This window comes from Xiphophorus couchianus, chromosome 17 (genome assembly GCF_001444195.1).
Source record: "Xiphophorus couchianus chromosome 17, X_couchianus-1.0, whole genome shotgun sequence".
In the NCBI taxonomy this organism is placed as follows: Eukaryota; Metazoa; Chordata; class Actinopteri; order Cyprinodontiformes; family Poeciliidae; genus Xiphophorus; species Xiphophorus couchianus.
In genome coordinates this window covers 4,049,115-4,069,563 of record NC_040244.1, presented here as the reverse complement: position 1 = coordinate 4,069,563, position 20,449 = coordinate 4,049,115, and the positions used below count along the sequence as shown (strand labels likewise).

The 20,449-nt window shown below is 38.9% G+C and overlaps 3 protein-coding genes across 5 annotated transcripts; 1 reads left to right on the top strand and 2 right to left on the bottom strand.

Annotated features, from left to right (window-relative positions):
• Nucleotides 1–692: 692 nt before the first annotated feature.
• Nucleotides 693–6,543, bottom strand: zc3hc1 (zinc finger, C3HC-type containing 1). Its single transcript, XM_028044212.1, has 10 exons — nucleotides 6,386–6,543; nucleotides 5,286–5,388; nucleotides 4,971–5,121; nucleotides 4,775–4,858; nucleotides 4,564–4,691; nucleotides 4,302–4,441; nucleotides 3,966–4,230; nucleotides 2,850–3,050; nucleotides 2,065–2,277; nucleotides 693–1,979 (listed from the first exon to the last, which is right to left on the bottom strand). Exons 1-10 carry the CDS (start codon nucleotides 6,511–6,513, stop codon nucleotides 1,908–1,910), a joined length of 1,485 nt encoding a protein of 494 aa, XP_027900013.1. The 5' UTR covers nucleotides 6,514–6,543; the 3' UTR covers nucleotides 693–1,907.
• A 913-nt stretch (nucleotides 6,544–7,456) lies between these two features.
• Nucleotides 7,457–13,413, top strand: klhdc10 (kelch domain containing 10). 2 transcript variants are annotated; one of them, XM_028044366.1, is made up of 9 exons: nucleotides 7,457–7,719; nucleotides 8,852–9,073; nucleotides 9,167–9,321; nucleotides 9,446–9,594; nucleotides 9,695–9,779; nucleotides 9,857–9,923; nucleotides 10,314–10,361; nucleotides 10,451–10,590; nucleotides 13,260–13,413. In XM_028044366.1, the coding sequence occupies exons 1-9, from the start codon at nucleotides 7,629–7,631 to the stop codon at nucleotides 13,305–13,307; spliced, it is 1,005 nt and encodes a 334-aa protein (XP_027900167.1). In that variant the 5' UTR covers nucleotides 7,457–7,628; the 3' UTR covers nucleotides 13,308–13,413. The 2 variants fall into 2 exon arrangements, with proteins under 2 accessions (XP_027900167.1, XP_027900166.1); XM_028044365.1 differs by lacking the exon at nucleotides 13,260–13,413 and adding an exon at nucleotides 10,968–12,111 and having other exon boundaries at nucleotides 7,458–7,719.
• On the bottom strand, nucleotides 11,313–20,449 carry cax1 (cation/H+ exchanger protein 1). 2 transcript variants are annotated; one of them, XM_028044363.1, is made up of 20 exons: nucleotides 20,293–20,449; nucleotides 19,441–19,617; nucleotides 19,204–19,322; nucleotides 18,470–18,578; nucleotides 17,793–17,909; nucleotides 17,646–17,707; nucleotides 17,385–17,558; nucleotides 17,122–17,307; nucleotides 16,572–16,671; nucleotides 16,331–16,472; nucleotides 15,803–15,986; nucleotides 15,627–15,726; nucleotides 15,436–15,554; nucleotides 15,265–15,302; nucleotides 15,051–15,178; nucleotides 14,216–14,349; nucleotides 13,979–14,100; nucleotides 13,767–13,845; nucleotides 13,441–13,549; nucleotides 11,313–13,334 (listed from the first exon to the last, which is right to left on the bottom strand). In XM_028044363.1, the coding sequence occupies exons 1-20, from the start codon at nucleotides 20,366–20,368 to the stop codon at nucleotides 13,261–13,263; spliced, it is 2,349 nt and encodes a 782-aa protein (XP_027900164.1). In that variant the 5' UTR covers nucleotides 20,369–20,449; the 3' UTR covers nucleotides 11,313–13,260. The 2 variants fall into 2 exon arrangements, with proteins under 2 accessions (XP_027900164.1, XP_027900165.1); XM_028044364.1 differs by having other exon boundaries at nucleotides 14,006–14,100.

The window sequence follows — 20,449 nt, the reverse complement described above, 5'->3', positions numbered from 1 at the left end:
CGTCTGACTACCAGTTAAAAACTTTCTAGAGGTGCTCCTGTGGAGGTTAAGCAGTCAAATGATTGCATCTGCGTGGCATAAGAGTAAAGGTTGAAAATATTTCAAAACACAGGACATGGAATAAAGCTGATATAATTTATTCAGTTGTAAATACCAGTTTCAGTTAATTATTTCCAGCTTTAATTTAGTATTTTCAACACAGTAAACACATTCTGTAACTGCTAGTACATTTGTATATATCTAAGGTAGTTATCACTTTTACGTTGCCTTTTTGAACAAAACAAACAAAAAAAAAAACATTTAGGATTTTAATATACATTCAATTTTTAGCTTTGTTCATAACCGGGGTTGTTGGCACAGCTTTTCCATTTATCACTACAAACGGATGAGTTGATCTGAAATTAATTTCAAACTCATTTCACTCCAGAATGAGTGAAAATCTATAAACAACCAGGTTATAAACTAGTGATTCCACAGACGTTTCTGCTTCGATTTCCTTTTTCTTTTTATCTTCTTGATTTGTGACATTAGATGGAGCTGTAACCCAGACTTTGGGAACCACAATTCTCAACAGCAAGCAAGAAAAATGTACTCAATTTCTTTTCCCCTAGTGTGTTTACAATTCAATCCATCATATCTTAAACTGTATTCACCTATTGTTAGAATGTCAAACAATAAATGGGAAACAAATATTCAGAAAACCATTTTATTAAGTAGCTTTCACAAAAGTCTATGAAGAAAACTGTCTACCTGCCGACAAGAAAATGCTTCAAAAAGAACATCATGCTTTAAAAACAGAAGTATGAGAAACATAAACTTAATTTGCTCACAGTTGGGTTTTTATGAGGTTCATCTTTATAGCTCCTGCAAACAACTATGCATACAGCACATTAAAAAAAAGAATTATTTTTCCAGTGTTGATCCAAATGGCCATTTATCACAAACATATTATTTTTTTCATTAAAGACATGATTTGGATAAGCCTTCCTTGAAGGTGCTCCTTTATGCGAGTCCTGTTATTTGTTGACTGCTTCTAAGACCAAGAACCCAGCAGCCACAAATCTCGCTTGTGTTCAAACCCTTTTGCCATTTTTACGTTTGGCACATCACAACCACAAGCTCAATGGATTTTACCTAGATTTCAAAGTGACAAAACAACACAAAGAAGAGCATAATTGTAAAATACAAGGAAAACACATAACTTCCAAAGGTGTTCTAAAAATAAAAAATTCTAAAAGGGTGTAGGATGCGAGTGTGTTTTCAGCCTCCATTTACTTTGATACTCCTAAATAAAATTAAGTACAGCAGACTGGAGGGCTGCAGTTGCTACCTTGCAGGAATAAAAAAACAAAACAAAACATTACTGTCACATTAACTGAATCCTCTAAATTGTTCTTAGACGCGAGTGTGTGTAGTGTCCTGTGTGTCTGTGTTCCCCTGTGGCGACCTGTCCACAGTGTACCCTGCCTCTCTGCCAATAACAATTGGAGATGAGCAGCTTTGAAAACGAAGAATTATTTTCCCTTCATTTCACAATTATGCACTACTTTGTGTTTATCTGTCGGTCTCAATATAATACATAAATGTTTGGTTGCGATGTCAACCAAATGTAAAAAAAAAAAAAAGTAAAAAAAAAGGGTCCAGGAAGTATGAAAACATTGCAAGGAGTTAGTTGTACATGTAGCACAAGTGAAATGTTTGTAATACCAAAAGGAATCCTTCACATTTTTGACAGTTTACAGAGAAAACTTCCACTAAATTCCCAATAGCAACACTTTATGTGTAACAAAAGATAAAAAAAGAGGGAGTGACATGCATGAATGATACACAGCACTCCTTTTATGCTGAGATTGATCTTGTTGTAAAGTTAAAAATAGGTAGGTCAACAGCCTGTGGATCTAAATGGTCTACTGAGATGAGGAGGATACCTGCCACTGACGAAGAATGGCAAACACTCTTTTAGACTTGTCACGAGGGCCCTAGCGGGAGAGAAAAAGCAAATAAACTTAACTGTTTTTGGTTTTCTTTTTTTTCCCCCAGACATTATTCAAGCTTTCTACTTGCCTGGGCTTGGGTTCCACCTTGTGCGTTGGAGTTCTTCTTTGTGGGCATGAGGAGGTCGAGAGCAGCTTTCCAGCCCTGCTGATTAACGGTCGAGGTTCTGGCCAAAGACGATAAGGCTCCTGGATCCATGTTCTCTTTGCCCTCAGAGATCCAGGGACACCAGTCTCTGTGTTGAGCAAGGGGGTCAAACGCTTTCTTGGGCAGAGGGCCATCCTGAACAAAAATATTTGTAAAAATTAAAAGATGAATTAGTGAGTTTCCAGGGTCCCTAATTAAATTTAACTACAAGAAGTTCCAGGATGCTCATTGCTTTTTCAAGACAAGATTCACAAGTAATTTGATAGAGATTTTTACTGTCATCACTCTTAAAATATTGAATCTGGAGAAAAAAAAACAAAAAACAAATGCGATGATAAACTTGATTGATAAGACTGACAGAGGAAGCAGCAAAAGATGGAAGGACAACAATTTTATACTATTGGTCAGCCAATGAAGTTTGAAGATAAACACATTTTCCATGTTTTATTATCCATATTTATTTAGACCTGGAAAATATCCAAAAGAAATGTCATGCTTCCTTGTTAAAAATGCAATATTGAGGACAATATTTTAAGTATTTAAGAATGTAAGCAACCTAAAATGGGCTTTTCTTTCAAAATTATAGCTCCAATTATCTTTTGTTTTGTCTTAGCTCTAAAACAAAATAGCAAAATAAAACAAAATGCATAGTAAGTGCTGCAGAGGATCACTTAAACATGGTGCACAGAAGTAATTTTAAGTCTTACTGGACCACCAGCCAATGAGAGACACAGGCGTTTGGGAGGGTGCAGGCTGGCAGCGCCGTCAGTCCCTGAGCCGAATCCCTGTCCCCGACTCCGGGTTGCAGGTCTCTTGCCTCTGGTTAAAGGACTCGTCAGATCTTCACTTGGACTCGGTGAGTCTCTGCTTCGGGCACGGGAGGCTACTGGAGATGCAGTACCATCATCCTGCATCAAACGCAAAGAGAAGTCAAGCTGGCATCTGCTTGTTATATATCTGCAGGAAAGGCATATATCAGGAAGACTTTAAATTTGGACTGAAACTTTGTTTACTGCAGTGTTTGATCAACAAATTCCAAAAGTGAACTGCTTGTCCCATCCTGAAACATGACAGCAGCTCCGGTTTTAAAATAAACGTATCATTTTTACAGTTATTTTTTTATTTTTATGCAACACTTTTAAGCATTTAACCAACTAATTTCTGTTTTTAGATGAAGTCTAAAAGAGTTTAGTTGTTTTGATATATTTTCTTTGATTTCATTACTTATGAATGGTTCTATGAATATACTAAGAAGAAAGTGATCATTTTATGCAAAGAGAATTGATAAAAACATTTTACCTCACTAGATATACAAATGATAATTTAACACCGAAAGACTCCCTGCCTTCACAGATCCAGCTATATCCATAGCAGATGAAAGTTGAACAGTTAAAAGGATAAACTCCGTGTTCTGTTTAGCCTTCCTGTTATTAGCTTTGAATTTTGCCCTCTCTTCAGGATGAACATATCACAGACATGTCTCAATGTGTTGTTTTTTTTAAATAGCTTCTTAATTCTGCATTTTGTCTGATATATTTGAAAACACCTCACTGATACTGAAATAAGACAAGAATGAGCAGTCTCAGTAACACTGAAGAATGTTTTTGTTACTGCAACAAGGAAGCACTTCTCTATGGTGCATTCCCTAGGCACCATCTTAGCACCTTAAAACTGAATGCTCCCATCACTGTCTACTGTGCAAAAATAAAACAAGGAAGACCTGTGCTGGATAAAATTATATTGTGTCCTGAAATAGAAAAAAAACATCTCTAATGCATACATAGGTCAAACCGTTTACTTCTTCTAGCTTCCTGAGAGCTTGCCTGGTCAGTGCGGGTGGAGTCCTGACTCCGAAGCTTCATGCGACATGGAGTTGTTGGAGCCGGAGTGGGTGAGACTGATTCGGAAACGTCTCCGTCGGACGTTGCTGATGCGGGCCCTGCGGTGGGACCAGAGGATCCCACGAGGTTTGGTAGCACTTCTGTGTCGCCACCAAGCCCCTCTATCTGAAGAAAGTTCCACAAGCCCACCTTTCGCATACAGTAGGAGCAGGAGAGGGTCGGCAGGCTCATTGCATGCAGAGCTGGGCTGGATAGAGAGAAGAGCGCATTGGTTATGAATTTCTTTTTAGTTATGACATAAAAGAAAATTCATCTTACTTCGCTCCCCAGCCACAGAGAGAAACGATGCATGCAGACACCTGCACTGCCAAAGACTCTGAGCAGGGAGTCTCTCCCTTTCGTTTCTGTTCTTCCTCAATCAACTGCAGCACAGTGCTGATCACATCCTCTGTCAGAAACTGCAAAAAATTAAAAAAAATAAAACTCACACAGGACAACAGTTACGTCAGGGTCACCAAAACATGCATTTGGATATGTTGGCTATGCTCTTCATGCCGTCCCCAGAAACACTTTACTTTACCATGGACTTGAGCAGCTCTGGCCTCATCGCCGGCAGCTGCTGTGCCAAGACACAGGTGCTCTGGAAGCGCTCCAGAAGGGAAGTAAGAAGCTTGGATGGTTCAGAAGCTGGAACCAACCAGAACCGCTCTGGGAAAAATTAATATTTATTATGACAATACCAAGGACTTACACCATGGCTGCATTAAATACAGCTATGTAACTGGTCTTACCTGGACATGGAAAGTCGGGCCAAGGACAATACTTTTCATGCTGCGTTTGAAGCTGCCTCGATATTTCTGCAACTCGAGTTTTATCTATTTGAAAAATCAAAGAGAGAAAACTTGACTTTCATTTAATAACCTCAGCAAAGCCTCGCCAAAACTGCTCCAGCTCTGGAGAAAGTTAGCTGCTTGAAGTCTTGCTTACATTTCTCAATGTCTAACGTTGGCTGTAGGGATGCACAAAGGAAAGCCTGGCAGCTGGAGCACTTTAGCATATCACAGCCAACGTTGATCCAACCATACCTGGCGCACATCAGAGGAGACAGGATGCGTGGCTTGGCTGCCCATTTCATACAGTGCAATGCTAAGGAAATCCCCAGTGCTATTAATAGAAACTACCTTGCATTGATAGAATGAAATAAAGAGTAAAAATGCATGAATTTATTAGCTAAGAAATAGTCCCAACAACATGCAGCAAAAGGAGAATTCCTCATTGTGAATGGCAATGAGAAAAGGATATCGAATATGATTCCACTCTGGAGAAAAAAGCTTCATTGTTCGTAGCTTCACAGGGTGCCTGGTTGTTGCCTTTTACTTCCGGAAAGTTTAAATCTCCTTGTTTGCTGAATAAGACAAAAAAAAAAAAAATAAAAAACACACATATCTTGACATAATTAGTAACAAAATATTATATATTCTTTCTGAAGAACAGTGTAAAACTCCCCATTATTGTTTACAATTTTCAGTTAATTTGTTAGGGAGGAAATTAAAGAGAAAAAAAAAACAGTTAATTGAATAGGATTGCTCAAGATTCATCATGAGTTTCTTGTCAGAATTTGATAATTTCCTCTTTCATCCAGTGTTAACAGTATCAAGAAGAATCATGAAGAAACAAATAAGACATTAAAGAAGAGGATGGACAGATGACAAAAAAATATGAATAGATAAAAGAGCAACAGCAGGATGAATGGACAAATTGAAGCGAGACAATGATGGATAAATGGACGGATGGGTAGGAGATTGACAGACGGATAGGCAAAAGGATGGATGGATGGATGTACTGTACATACAGACAGACGAAAGACAAATGATCAATCAAAGCAAAGATGGATGAATGGACAAAAAGAACAATGAACAGATACCTTGTGTGAGGATAAGGCAACTGATAGAGTAACAGACAAAATAGTTGATAAGCGGGCATGAAGATGGATGGTCCGATGAATAAATGGACGAATAAAACAATAAACAGGTAAACTAATAAATGGGTGGAGGGATCAATAGATACAACTTAAAAAACAGTGTGATAGGGGGAAACAGCTAAAATATCTATTACATTAGTCTTTTTCTGAAACTCTTAAAATTGTAAACGTTTAGCATTGACCTCTTTTTCTGTAATTATGCATCGTAGCTTTGGCAGCAATGCTTCACAGGACAAAAACAAATATGCCAAATACGCCACAGCTGTAGCATGCTCGTGTACTGCACCCAGCCCTGTCTTCCAGGCTCTTATAAACCTCAGCAAAGCGAAGGCGCGGCTACATTGAGCTGCTCGGCTAAGAGCCTAAGCCGTAAGCTAACGTAAACATACAAGGAAAACGCGGGTTGGTTGGCATTAATCACCTGTTGCAGTCTACTGCAGATACCCCTTCATTAAGAAGTTCACGGACTTTCTCAGGGGAAGCGAGGCTGGATTTATGTTGGTTGGAAATGGCAATTCGCTCCCCGCGGCTACCACCGTCCGTCGCCATGGTCGACTCTGAATGGCTTCCCCAGAAACTAGGACCTAAGGAAAGACGTTCCTCTTTGCCAACCCGCCCCCACTGACACCAACACATTTTAGCTGACTGCTCATAGAGATATAACGTGATTTGAGTAGGGGAATGATTGTGGCATTAAACCACGAATTTATTCAATTATTGGTATCAGTATCATAATATAAAAATGTGTCTAGCATATGTTTTTTCACACATTTTTTTGGCTTTATAGGTTTAAAGCAAGTTCAAAAAGCTATTTCTTTGAAAAAAAGAATAAGCAAACTAAAATATAAATAATTATTTTTAAAAATACATTAAATTACATCTGAAATAGAATTATTATTTCCACCTACATTAAAATAGCATCTAATTTAGTTCTTGAGATATTCCACTGTTGTTTACAAAGGTCAAAAACAAAAGGTGGAGGAATGTAAGCAACAAACATAGCAGAAAATGCTAATTAGTAAATAAAATAAATTCTGTCTGTTGATCTCTTTTTGCTATTTGGAGATCAGGAAGAAACACTGCACTTTAGATTGACACTGGGGATACTTTACCCAAGGTTCATACGTTTTATATGGAAATTTTATTGCATTAGAAACGTGTTTTTCTGCCTAAATCTGTTATTTTGTAAATATGTTATGCATGTCTATGATTTTTTTTTTCCCGCTTTTGACTATAAAACTAAATTTTGCTCCATTTGATGACAGTTACTCAGCAGCTAAGTACCCTTTTACAAAATACCTTTTTACTCTTACACAAGTAAGTTATTAGACAGTCACTGTAGTAAACATGCATAGAAGTACTACATTTACTTAACTACATTTCTACTTACAAATGAGAGTACTTACATTTCATCAACATATTTTTGATTCATACCCACGACCAGTTGGTGGCGCTAACTGCCCTAAAGCATTGTCTTCCAACTGCTTAGCAACACCAGAAGAAGAAGTATGTCATCAAAGGGTGGAGCTAAAAGAAAAACTATGAATGGCTTCAAAATAGGCTGAAATGCGAAATGAGACATCTACGCTTTATCGGACGCTGCGTTTTTTTCCATGTGACATCCAAAGGGACTGGGCAGTAAAGGGAGAAGAAGGGAACAAAAGATGTCGGACGTTGAAGGCGCTGACAGTTCAGAGCAGCTGAATAAATTTGAGAAATTGACAGGCAGGCCGCCGCCCGGACCGATGTTAGCAGGTAGGTCAACAACAACATTAACGTCACGACATAATGTTTAATCCCAGCTTTCATGTCAGATATTGAAGATTGGCTCAGCGCAGTTTCGCCACTCAGAGTGCCTCCTCGTAAATTACACTGATAAACATCACATTCATGCTAAAAGCCACTCATATTAGGCGTTTTACCGCGATGTTTCAGGTGTGCGTTGGAATGGCATTGTTTTGTTGATTACCGGGTAGCTTAAAGCTTTTCTGTTTAGCTTGAAGATGCACTTCCTTCTCCTGCCTTTTACATGTTTGACTCTTCAATTCAGATCAGTGAACATGCACTACAGTTTTACTGCGCGCCACATTTTACACCTGCTCAGGTGTTTTTATTTTTTATTTTTGTTGCTTCAGGAGGCTCGCTTAAAGATTTGGCACCACCCTGAGATGTTGTACAAATTTATACTCATCTTGGATCCTCTGCATGCCAACATGTACACGCAGAAGTGTTTTCCTCTTTACATATTTACAGTTTGTGCTTTTCTAAATGTCTTGGATCATAAAACAAGTGTTAAGTCATCTAAATCAATCAAGACTGTTTGTGGAAAGTAATCACCCTAAAATCTAATAACTGGGTGTGCCATCCTTGACTGCAACAACCACCATCAAGCTTTTGCTATACCTGGAAACTAATATTTTTTGTCAAAATGTTAGAATTTCCCCTACTCTTCTGAGTTCTCAAGCATGAATGACCTATTGAAGCTCATTTTACACAGCGAATTTTAATCCAGGCTTAAAATGTCCACTCAAAAGTGGACTAGACCACTTTTGAGTGGTCTAGTCCACTTGAATCAGTAAAGCAGCTAGAGACCGCTACTACAACCACCATTGTGTCAGAATGTTTTATTCAGATTCAAGTCTTTTGAAGATTTTTTTGACTAGGTTAGAGGTTGACCTGCTTTTCCTTTAATCCTTCTGCATGTGTGCTTGGCCTTAAGGTCACAAGTCAATGACCAAACATTCTACTTCATTAAATTTGTAGTAGACAGCAGAATTTCTGGTTCTCCAGGCCCTGAACTCCCCACCAACTACCACCACTAAACTAGACAAATGCTTCAAAGGTATTTTATGTCCCCCTTGTTCCACCTTGACTCCTCTCTGTCCAGGTCCTCGAACTCCTCCCGCCCGCAGCGGCCATCGCTGCGTCGCTGACAACACTAACCTGTACGTGTTTGGGGGTTACAACCCGGACTATGAAGAGTCAGGGGGCTCCGAAAACGAAGACTATCCACTATTCAGGGAGCTTTGGCGGTACCATTTTGCCACGGGCTGCTGGCAGCAGATTCGAACTGAGGGTTACATGCCCACAGAGCTGGCGTCTATGTCAGGTGAAACTCTGGTCCGGCTTCTTGCCTGTAGTTTAGAATCTAAGGTTTGTTATTCATATTAAAAGCTGAGTTTATTGTTCTGTGTCTCTCCAGCTGTTTTACACGGTAACAACCTTCTGGTGTTCGGTGGCACCGGGATTCCCTTCGGGGAAAATAACGGCAATGATGTTCATGTTTGTAACGTGAAGTACAAGCGATGGTCGCTGCTCAACTGTCGAGGGAAGAAGCCGAACCGGATATATGGACAGGTAGCTGCAGGAATCAGTTCCATGTCTGCATATTGGATAATTTGTCTTTTAGTATTTAATATTTTGATTCTGCAGGGTAATGACTGTTGCAGTGCACTGACTGATGGTTTTTTTCCCTCTCCAGGCGATGGTCATTATAAATGGCTTCCTGTATGTGTTTGGTGGAACGACGGGTTACATCTACAGCACAGACCTGCACAGACTAGATCTGACCACCAGGGAATGGATTCATCTCAAACCTAACAACCCGCCTGATGACCTGCCAGAGGAAAGGTATAGTGCTGGACATCAAACTGCTACTGAAAGCCATATACATATGTTTTCTACTCTCCAATATGCCCTTGACATCACTTCCTGTTTCTGTGTGTCACAGATACAGGCATGAAATAGCACATGACGGACAGAGGATTTATATTCTGGGAGGTGGGACTTCCTGGACGTCATACCCTCTAGATAAGGTACGACACCGCCAGTTTATCTGTGTCGATGTTAAAATATTAGTTATTGTAAAATGTTTTGGGTTTCCTTTTTGTAGATACATGCTTATAATCTGGAGACAAACTCTTGGGAGGAGATCACGACAAAACCACATGACAAAATAGGTGTGTATGATACAACTTTTTTTCAGAGTTCAGCCTGCTTTTTCTACTAAGTGCTTTGGAGGTAAATCTACTCCTTTAACTCTTTCACATTTGGTCACATTTTATTCATATTTTATGTGGTGAGACCAACAGAAAAGAATGCAGAATTGTAAAGTGAAAGAAAAACTATAAATATTTAAAATAAAGATGTGAAAAGTGTGGGCTGCATCTGTGTTCACTCAATACTTCATAGAACAACAGGTATTTTGAGGCGTCTTTCGAAATAGCTTACGCTCAGTCATCTTGGTTAATCTGTGAACAAATATGATCAAATCTCGTCCAAGATACTTAGAAAGTACTCCATGTAAAATATCCACAAAAAAAAAGTAAAACTTCTCCGCTTTTTGACAGGATATCCTGCTCCTCGACGATGCCATAGTTGTGTGCAGATACGCAACGGTGAGACAGACAGAACTGAAAAATCTCTGCTTGCTTTTTGCACGCTGGCAAACTAACGCACAACCTGTACTTTCCCCTTTGTGCTGTAGATGTATTCATTTGTGGAGGCTACAACGGGGAGTTGATACTAGCCGATCTGTGGAAGCTAAACCTGCAAACTTTCCAGTGGAGTAAACTACCAGCAGAGATGCCTGAGCCAGCCTACTTTCACTGTGCTGCTGTAACCCCTGTTAGTACCTTTCACCTAATGCAGAGAAAAAACAGGTTTATTACACAACATTAACATTTTTGGTGTTTTTCATCAATGAAAGTTTGTATAGTTTTGACTGAAACGTACATACACACATCATGGGAATGAATGTCATTAGTTTTTATTTGAACTTTTTCTTGTGGATATTTGTTCTTTTAGCAAGTTGCAGAGAAAACACTCTTCCATCCTAGAATTCAACAAATAGACTGTCAAAGAATATACATGATACTTTAAAAGTCAGTAAATGCGTGAAATAAAAACAGAAATATATTTAATTAAAAGCATGTTTTCATAAGATACACAACTTAATGTCTGGCGTGCAGCCAGTCAACTGTTAACGCTGCTGTCCTTCCCAGGCTGGCTGCATGTACATTCACGGAGGCGTAGTGAACATCCACGAGAACAAGAGGACTGGCTCTCTGTTTAAGATCTGGCTGACTGTTCCCAGCCTGCTGGAGCTGTGCTGGGAGAAGCTTCTCAAAGCCTACCCCCACCTGACTTCTCTCCCCACCTTTCACCTGTACAACCTGGGCCTCACGGAGGAGCTCGTAGACCGTGTCAAGTAGGCGCACAGGAACGGGATAAATTTCCCAGCAGCACTCTAGATGATGCCTGATGTAGCCCCCGCCTTAAAGCCAAAAACAATGGGATGCCTTTTTTTTATTTTTTTTTTTAAGTTCCCATATTTTTTGTTTGTTTTCTTTTTTTTGCCTGTTTTTTGTAGATACGAGGATGAGCGTCAATATTTTTGGAATGTTTTATGGATTATATTCTATTCCCTGTGCCATCACTGCATCTGTAGAGCGTTAAATTGTGGATGTCCTCTTCCAACAAACTGACAAGTTGTAAAAAAAAAAACAAAAAACAATACAAAAACTATATTTTGCCATGTGAAAAGTCAGATACTATTTACTCTCACTTCTGCAAATCCTCCAGATATTTTATAAATTCAGAGTGAAGGGAATAATGGATGTATATTTATTTCAAGGACTTGATCACTTTTTGCTGGAATTTTTATTTTTTTTCCCCCCATCATGAACTGATATTGCTCTTTGCACATTTCCCCTCCTCTGATGTTCTTGTTGGTAATTTTCTTATTTAATAGATCCTTTATTAATCTGTGGCTAGTTATTTCAGCCTAAAGAGGGTGACACATTGGTTTGCCAATTTTTCACAGTTACACTGACACCATACAGTTCTTATTGTCCTTTCCCCTGAGGGGATCTTCTCCGCTCTAGGTTGTCAGATGAAGTAATAGTCGTGCAAATTTCAGCAGTCTAGTTATCTTGCAAATTTGCACGGACGGACGAACAAAGCTTTTATCTCGCCTCGGAAATGTTATAAAATGTTTTAGATCATTTGTGGTCAAATTACCTAAAACTTGTGCAGACACTTGGGTGTTCATTGCCATGACAAGAACATTTGCAACTAGATTTTTGTCTCTGTTCCTTTTTTCCTGTTACTTTATGGCTTAAACATAAAAAGAAGGAGAATATTTGAGTTATTTCCCTGATTGTGTCGATTCTTAGCTTTATTTGTGAAACTACGCCTCACTGTGAATTGGGTGCTGTTTGAATCTTAAGCTATTCGTTTGATGATGCTTTTTACCTTCTGTTGAAGAAGATGGCTTTGCACTGAGAGCTGCTTCAGTAGCACAGTCGTTTATCCTGCAGTGCCTTTTTCTAAGATGCATGTTTAATCCCTTCAAATATTCCAGTCAGTGCATACAAGTGCTCATTTTAAAAGGCATGTTCTTTCCCCTGTAATAAACAGGTCAGTAACTCGTAATTGACTGCAGCATGTTGCCCTAAAAGAATTCTTGACACTTAATGTTTATTTAAAAGACGCCAAATATTGTTTCACTTTGAGATCTTTGGTTTGACCCCTACATGACTAATCTTATTTGAAACTTCTGCACTGCCTTCCCAGATTTTAATGCATGATGCCTGTACCTGCTTTTCAAAAAAGAAAAAAAAATCTTTACTTTTAAAATATGCTTTACAGGTTTCCTATTAAAAAAAAAAAAAGTTGTACAGTCTGATTTTATGAACATTGTCAATAAAAGTATTGTCCAAATATAGTCTTGCCCACATGACTAATTAGCACAAGTAGCACCCTTTACATTTATCGTTCTCCTTAAGATGTGTGCAAGAAAATACATTTAAAAGTAACATGAAGGTGGACAAGTTTGGGTACTTGTTCAGCTTTGTTTCTCTCAGTTTTAGAGACTCCGGATGTAGACACAACCAACTTACTGTTTTTTTTTGTTTTGTTCCCACATTTGAAAATACTTCTAGATGACTGCAATATTTTGTAGTATTTGTTAAAGCCACATCATTTTTCATCAATGAAAAGTTTCACTAAATGTGTTACAGTGCAAAAATAGAAATGTCTTAACATTTTGTTCAGGAATTTATTACATTTTATTTAATCACATTCCAACAGTTTACATCAATAGCCAAGATTCAAAAGCACTAGAAAAATGTTTCAGAAAACAAACTGTACAGTATCAATTGTAGGTCAGAAAAGACGATTTAAATACTCTGACCATTTCCCAGTTTTTGTGCCTCTGAAACCAAATCCAGTGAAAATAAAAAAACGGTGATCTTTTGGCATAAAACTGAACAGATGCATTCTTTTCTTTGCAGATTAACATGAGCGTGGAGAAGGAGCGAAGAAGTAAACGGCCAAAATGATGAAGTATACCACCACTAGGGCTGTACCTGCAAACACAAAGAAGACGACTGAGGACTTTTTGTTTTTAGTTTTTCTACAACATGTGTTGAGCCTTGCAAAGTGGAAGCAGGAGTTTGCAACATGATAACTTACCCTGAAAGTAGTCACATTTCCCATCCATGAAGATGTAGTTCACCAGAATGACGCTGAAGATGCTGGCCCAAAGATGAATGTCACTGAACACAAGCATAAATCCCACATCCTGGACACAAGAAACAAAAAATAATACTAAGCCAGTCAAGTTGAGCAGTTTGTCACAGACAATGTGTGAAAACATTACACCCAGCAGAGGAAATGCTTCATTTTTGTGTGAGGTTAGGCTACTGCAATAAAGGATGAATTCCTTTTAACACATTTACAAAAGGTGACAATAAATGAGTAGGATGCACTAAATGGACAAAGAAGTAAAACGTACTCACATAGAAAGCATTAAACAGGACAAGAAGTGGAATCTGTATCATGCAAACCTGCACAGCAATGCAATTGCCTACTTCAAGACTGCAAAAGAGTTAGAAATATACAAATCTTTAGACTTTACTGAGAGATTGTCAAAAGAATTTCTGTACAGTTTTACATTACGTGTCTGTTACAACTCCCATTACTCAAAATACTACAGTTTGACATAAGTTACCATGACAAAAACAAACAAACAAAAAACCTCAAGCTGATATTGTTTTGCAGTGCAAACTGGATCCCATTGACAATCTCAGGAAGCTCCGGCACCATTGCCAATACGGAGACGCCGATGAAGTACTGCAGGGAAAAAAGACCCAGCTGAGTGCAACTGGAGAAGTTCCAGTCTCATCATTTGAACCAAATGTTTTTGTTGAGAACATTTGTAGCCACAAATGGTTTGCATTTTAACTACCTGGGAGATGGAGGAATGACTCAGGATGGGCTCGATGTTGACAGTGCAAAGATCCGCGCAGCTGGCCATGAGCACTGTGGCAAAAATCAGCACTGCGAGAGCCCTCCATCTGGACCAGTGGACAACAGGATGACCTGATGGCAACAGACTTCTTATTAACCACCAACACACTCAAAATACATGCATTTAAATATTTGTGTGCCACCTTTAAATGTTGACTTGGCACAACTTTTTGTTAAGGGAACCTTAACTTTTTTTCCCCCTTAGAATACAAACATGGTTTTAAAACGTCAGCTTTTAGTTCCTCCTCTAACTTTTATTTATTTTAATAGTGGCTAGTTAATATATACTGCAAAATAAATCTCACAAAAACTTTGAGCTCCATCAAATACTTTAAATGTTTAAAGTTTTTCCTCCATCATATATGTGGATGATGCCTTTTTGGAAAGTAAAATAAAATTTTTTTAAAAAAGCCTGTGACAAAAATGTTAAGTCAAAAACCTTTACAGCAGTTGATACTAAAAGGTGCCCTTTTTGCAGCAGTAAAAGGAATTCACAAATTTCTATGAAAAAAAAAATTGTTTTGGCATGCGTGACTAACTTAAGATGGAAATCAAGCACTTAAGATTGTCGCATGCATGTAGTTTTTCAGGCAAGCAACATGCAAAAGGTTTTAATATTGCATGCAAATAACCACATGTAACCCACACACCCGTCGGAATGCGGCTAGGTGCAGTAGTGCTGGCATTAATACACATGTTGGTAGGAACCAGATGGGCAGCTGTGACCTCACCAGTGGGATTGTTGGTGTTGGTACCCTCCTGTGCATACTGACCGTGTGCTTGTCCCCCATGACTGTCGCTGACATGGATATCATAAATGTGTGCATGGGTCTTGAGTGTGAAGATGAGCCCGATCAGATAGGAAGCAGGCAGCAGGACGGAAATGGTGTACACCAGAGGCCTAGAAAAACATTTCTTAATTAATCCAAACTCAAGTGGAATAAATGTGCAAAAAATGCATCTTAGAATTTAAATGATTTTACTTACTCAATATGGGACAGAATTAAATGTGGGTCAGCTGTAGTCTGTTGGGGAAATAAGAAAGTGTTGCCTGAGTTTCATTTAAATATGTAAAAAAAAAAAAAAAAAAAAGCATAAAAATATTCCTGTAAAAATCTTGGAACTTATTCTGCCAAAAGCTGGGGAAAAGCTGCCCACCGTTTCATAGTGGCAGTCCTTGCAGGTGAATGGTACGGTGCCATTACCAGGAGTACTGGAGCAGCTTTCACACACCAGGTTACCAAAGGTCTTTGAGAAAAGGGTGGGTGCAAACACACCTTCAGAGTGAAGCGCAAATCTCATTAGGACAACTCTGGGAAATGTTTAAAATAACCAAACGCAATCCTTACCTCCAATGGATATGAAGAGCAAAGCTGAGCTCACTCCGGCCGAGCGACTGTTAAATCTCTGCTCACTGTGTTTGATTCCTCCAATAGTCATACAAATACCCTGCAAAAGTGTTTTAGAATCAATTAGACTTGCAGGCAGGTGGCTGTGTGCTCACATGTCCTTCAGTGACACTTACAGGTATGAACAGAATGCACCCAATCAGAGTGCCAGCCAGTGCAGATTTGACGATCTCCTCGTAACAATTACTGCCGGCGCGATGCCCCCGAAGCAGCGCCGTGATGTAGAAGGTCATCTCTGTGATGGAACCAAACGTTGCGTTGACTACGGCCCCCACTGCGAAGTTACTCTGTGCAGAAATGCTGAGCAGAACACAGCAGCAACACTGAAACATGAATTCTGCGTGCAGCACACAGCTCTTTGTAAATGTAATCACACTCCTTTCCATACTACATTCATATTTAAAGTGTATTTGATCCATCTAAAAATGAGAGGGGTTGAGGCACAACTGAAACCGAGCACATAAACTGACAAACTTAGAGTATTTTAATAAGAAACAGCTCAGAACTGTCCTGTCAAAACTCCCCGTCTTCAGTTTGCCATGAGCCATTTAATGAACACAGTGAACATCAAAGGGCATGAATACTTCTGATGCATTTTATTTTTTGCTCCCTCATTTGTTGAAGACAAAATGGTGATATTTTACCTTGCAATTCCCATGCCAATATAGTAGGACAGGGGAATTATGGACACGATGGCTATTGTAAACATGGTCTCTGTACTGAAGTATTCATGCTCTCGGTCAGTGTAGCCAGCGATTACAGTCACGAATACCAAAGGTAGCAAGTCTGCAAGAAGAGATTAAGAAAAACAGACAGATGCGCCTTAAAAAGAAAAAAAAAAAAGCCCTCCATCCCCCCCCTTCATGACCAGCTAAAAAAGGATACTGAGAGCAAAGATGTTGATCCCTTGGACTGTGTATTTGTAGTAATACACATTGAAGGCCTGATAACAGTACAAGACAACTCTTGTCTCACACGCGTCCTTCTGGAAGATCAAATAAAAGAGCAAATGGTAAAAAATAATTACTTAACTAGTTCAAAGCTTTGCAGAGCAATCAGATTAAAGGAAGTCAGTTGCAACAATGAGTTATTTATAATGATCTACCTTTAGCCCTACAACAGAAAATAAGAAAAGTTTTGGTTTCATGGACAGAAAACTCGACCAAATCCCTTTATGCAACCTACTCACAGTTTTGCATAAACACGATATGTTCCTCATGAATGGCCTTTAAAACTTCTGAAATGTTTATTAGTGAACCTCAGTCTATGACAGAAACGGTTCAAAACACTTAAAAAGCAAGGTTTCTGAAAAATACGACGTGTCGATCTCAAAATCTTTGCCATGACTGTAGGTTACAAAACACTTCAAAGGAAAGTTAACTTTGCTGGTGCAACAGCAAAGCCATTGTTAAAATTAATGTTGCCCATAGAAAACCTTGTCCACTGAATGGATCTCGATGTCTTCTGGGGCCATGAGGAGAACAGTGGTTAGGATGCGGCTGTTCATCTTTGCAATGGGGATGGTGAAGACTGGAAGCCAGGACAGGACAAATGCGAGGCAATGGACCACAGCCAGTACAGGGTAACCCAGCAACAACCAAAGGAAAGTGCTGACGCGGCACTGCAGAGACACAATGGGGAACGACTTAGTAGCATGAGAATCACGGATAATCATAAAATACATTCTGACACTCTCACCCAGTGCTTTCTGGTTTTTCTTGGAGGAAGAGTTGGAACGGGGATCTTAATAGGGAGGGGGGAGGACACCAGAAGAGGTGCACAGTCTTTGTCCCCAACCAGATCCTTATGCTCTTGTGGAACAATGTCGCAGTTTGTCGGCTTCACGGCAGACATGTCAACTAAATGACAAGCCTGGAATTTTAAAGAATAGAGTATAGAAAATAGTCCATTAGAAAAAGGTATTTGGCCAGAAATCATGGATGATTTATATCCATTTACCCTTTGTACAGATTTTCCAAATGGCCAAATTATATACCAGGCCAACTTTAAACAGACTTTACCTGAAAGGAGTGAAACAAATGGCTCAACAACATGCAGTAAAACGCTCACGTTTCTTAATGATGCAGCTGGTTCTAGAATACATACCATAAGGGACACCAAAGACAGTCAGAAACATCACAGGACAAATGAGCAGGTAGATTAAGGAGATCCACCAGCCAAATAAAAACACATACACTATGTTTCCAACGCTGACCACTGGAGCTGGACGACAGAAAGCAAAGAGCTTTGAGGTAAGAGCAAAATACTTAAGTGTATGCATAAAAATTAAATAATAGAGCTGCACAATATATCGCACAGTAATTATTGTTTCAATACCACTGTATTTGCATTTGACAAACAACTAACTAGACAATAGGTGCTAGGCAAATATTCAAATACCAGGTTTTTCTGCTTTCTATGAAATATTTTTGCAACACTTACAACATGGAGTAAAATTTTAGAAGGTTAAAAGGAATAAGGGGTCAGAGTTTTTAAAGGGATATCACACAAGTCATTTTATTCCCAAAACAGCAAGAGTTGGCCGAAAGCAACACTCAGTAAAACCCACATTAAGGTGGAAATAGTTTGTTTTTTCCCCCCAAAGCTGAACAGATTGCTCATTATCTAGAGTCAATATTTGCAATGCAGCAGAAAGTCAATTTTTAATAAATTGCTTATTTATCCCAAAGTTATATCTTTGCAGCAGCATTCTGAAACAACAGAACATTTTGCTTGTTTTCCTAATATTGTGCTCTCCTGTTGAACAGATGGCAAGAAAAGACCTTCAGTGTTCTTCACAATGCTGAGGTCGGTGTGCAGTTCTTTGTCGATGTCAGATCGGTCTTCGATTGGTTTCTCTGTCACATTGCCCTTCCATTTTCTAAATCCAAACTGGAAAACAAAACAAAATGGAGAATATTATGTTAACGTAGACTTTCATACCATCTTGGAAAAATATTCAGCCACTGGTTTTTCCTCCCATTCTTCATAGCAAAACATCTCAAGCTCAGTCAGATTGTACTTGGTGTTCAAATTTTGCCACAAATCTTTTTGTCCAAAAAGTTTTTTTTATTTTTTGCATCATTTGATCAGCAAACTGTGTTGCAGTTATATGGCATATCCTCCACATTACTTGTGACGAGCCAAACGCAGTCCTGCAAACATTGTTCTGAACTACGAATCTCTTCAACCCCTTATACCTTCTTCTGTCACTTTATTTTATAAGTATAGTTCTGAAAAATAATCATCTCCAAGTGTTCTGTGGAACATGTGAAAGACCAGATTGTTTCAAGGTTTAACGGCATGCTTTCATATTGTTCTCTCTGAAAACAAATTCACCATTGTACTTTTCCAGTAGTATACAAAAGAAATCACCTATATCATTAGACAAGCTTAAATCACAAAAAAAAGACGGAGAGAAAAGTTCTTTGTTCCATCAGGAATTTCAAAGAATGGTTTTGTTCCAAAAATCTTTTGGTGGTGAAATAACTGATTTGACGCAGTAATTGCCCCCTACCTTGTAGTTGTTGGCCTCTCTGTGTGCTTCCACTTCATTGTCGACTCTGATGGTCGTCCTCAAGGTGCCATCATGCCATCCTTCCTCTCCATGCCTTAGGGGAGAGTTCCCATGTGTTCCTGTTGTAAATGTGAATTGTTTTTGTTTTTTGCTATTCTTTTATCTCATTCAGATACGACAGGTGGAGGAATCGTGATGATAAGAGAGGTTTCGGCAAGTGAGAATAAAGCCATTCACCTCTGGAGACGGCAAGCAGGCATTTTGGCGTGAACTGGCAGAAGTGATGAACAGAACCGTCGGGGGAGGGGGTCGCCAGTGCTCCCACATCTGGATGATGGGGCCCAACAAACAGCCTCTCAGGCTGGATCTGCAGCCGTGCAAACTGCTGATGATTCTCAGGATCGCAACAGTTTTCTGACAAAAAAAAAAAAGTCTTCTACACAGTCTGGATGTGGATTGTGACTGATATCCACAGCTAATGCCCTCCTGTGGAAATGTGTGAGACTAACAAAAAACTCATGAGAGTCATGCAGCGTCCTTCTCCATTTGGTCTCTTCCAAGACTGATCACATTTTTAATGCATTGCAACACACAAATGAGCAGGTTATGCTTTGATTTGAAATTCAAAACATAGACATGCTGGTAATACAATACGTGGTCTGTATACATAAGAGAGAAAGTTTTCTATATTGAAAAAAAAGTCTAAAAATGATAAATGACTTTTGGAAGCAAGTTAGTCAATAATTCAAAATTGATTTTATAATCAACATAAAATATACACAACACATTATTCAGTATCATTGCAATAAACTGCATTAATCCAAGCTGTGATAATCAAATCGTATATTCTTCCCAGTAGTTTTAAACATACAATTTTAGCAACTGCATTAAATTGGTTAAAAAGTTTCAAAGTAATCATTATGATCCTAAATGTACTTCTGAGGACCTTACATACAAAATTAAAACGTTAAAATTTGAGATGTCTTGACTGCGCAGGTGAATTTAAGACAAAAGCAACAAGCAGACTGATTAAGAAAACGCACAGACAGGTGCGCATTGGTTGGGAGAAAATGAAGCAGTTTGTATCACCTGTTGATCCAGCCACTGATCTTTTCCGAAGGTTGTCGACATCTCCAGACAGCAATGAAAGCGTTTTAAATGACATTTCGTGTGTTTTTTCCACTCTCCAAATGAGCTCTCAGTGTTTGGTCTCCTCCTTATGCCAACCGGCGTCTCATTACTGACA

Coding starts and splice junctions, on each gene's coding strand:
- zc3hc1 (XM_028044212.1), bottom strand. CDS start 6,513: ATGGCGACGGACGGTGGTAGCCGCGGGGAGCGAATTGCCATTTCCAAC. Junction 4,442..4,563: donor CAGAGCTGCTCAAGTCCATG/GTAAAGTAAAGT, acceptor AATTTTTTGCAG/TTTCTGACAGAGGATGTGAT. Junction 3,051..3,965: donor ACTCCACCCGCACTGACCAG/GCAAGCTCTCAG, acceptor CGTTTGATGCAG/GATGATGGTACTGCATCTCC.
- klhdc10 (XM_028044365.1), top strand. CDS start 7,629: ATGTCGGACGTTGAAGGCGCTGACAGTTCAGAGCAGCTGAATAAATTT. Junction 9,322..9,445: donor CGAACCGGATATATGGACAG/GTAGCTGCAGGA, acceptor TTCCCTCTCCAG/GCGATGGTCATTATAAATGG. Junction 9,924..10,313: donor AAAACCACATGACAAAATAG/GTGTGTATGATA, acceptor GCTTTTTGACAG/GATATCCTGCTCCTCGACGA.
- cax1 (XM_028044363.1), bottom strand. CDS start 20,368: ATGTCATTTAAAACGCTTTCATTGCTGTCTGGAGATGTCGACAACCTT. Junction 19,323..19,440: donor CCTGCTTGCCGTCTCCAGAG/GTGAATGGCTTT, acceptor CATTTACAACAG/GAACACATGGGAACTCTCCC. Junction 18,579..19,203: donor GAGAGGCCAACAACTACAAG/GTAGGGGGCAAT, acceptor TTTGTTTTCCAG/TTTGGATTTAGAAAATGGAA.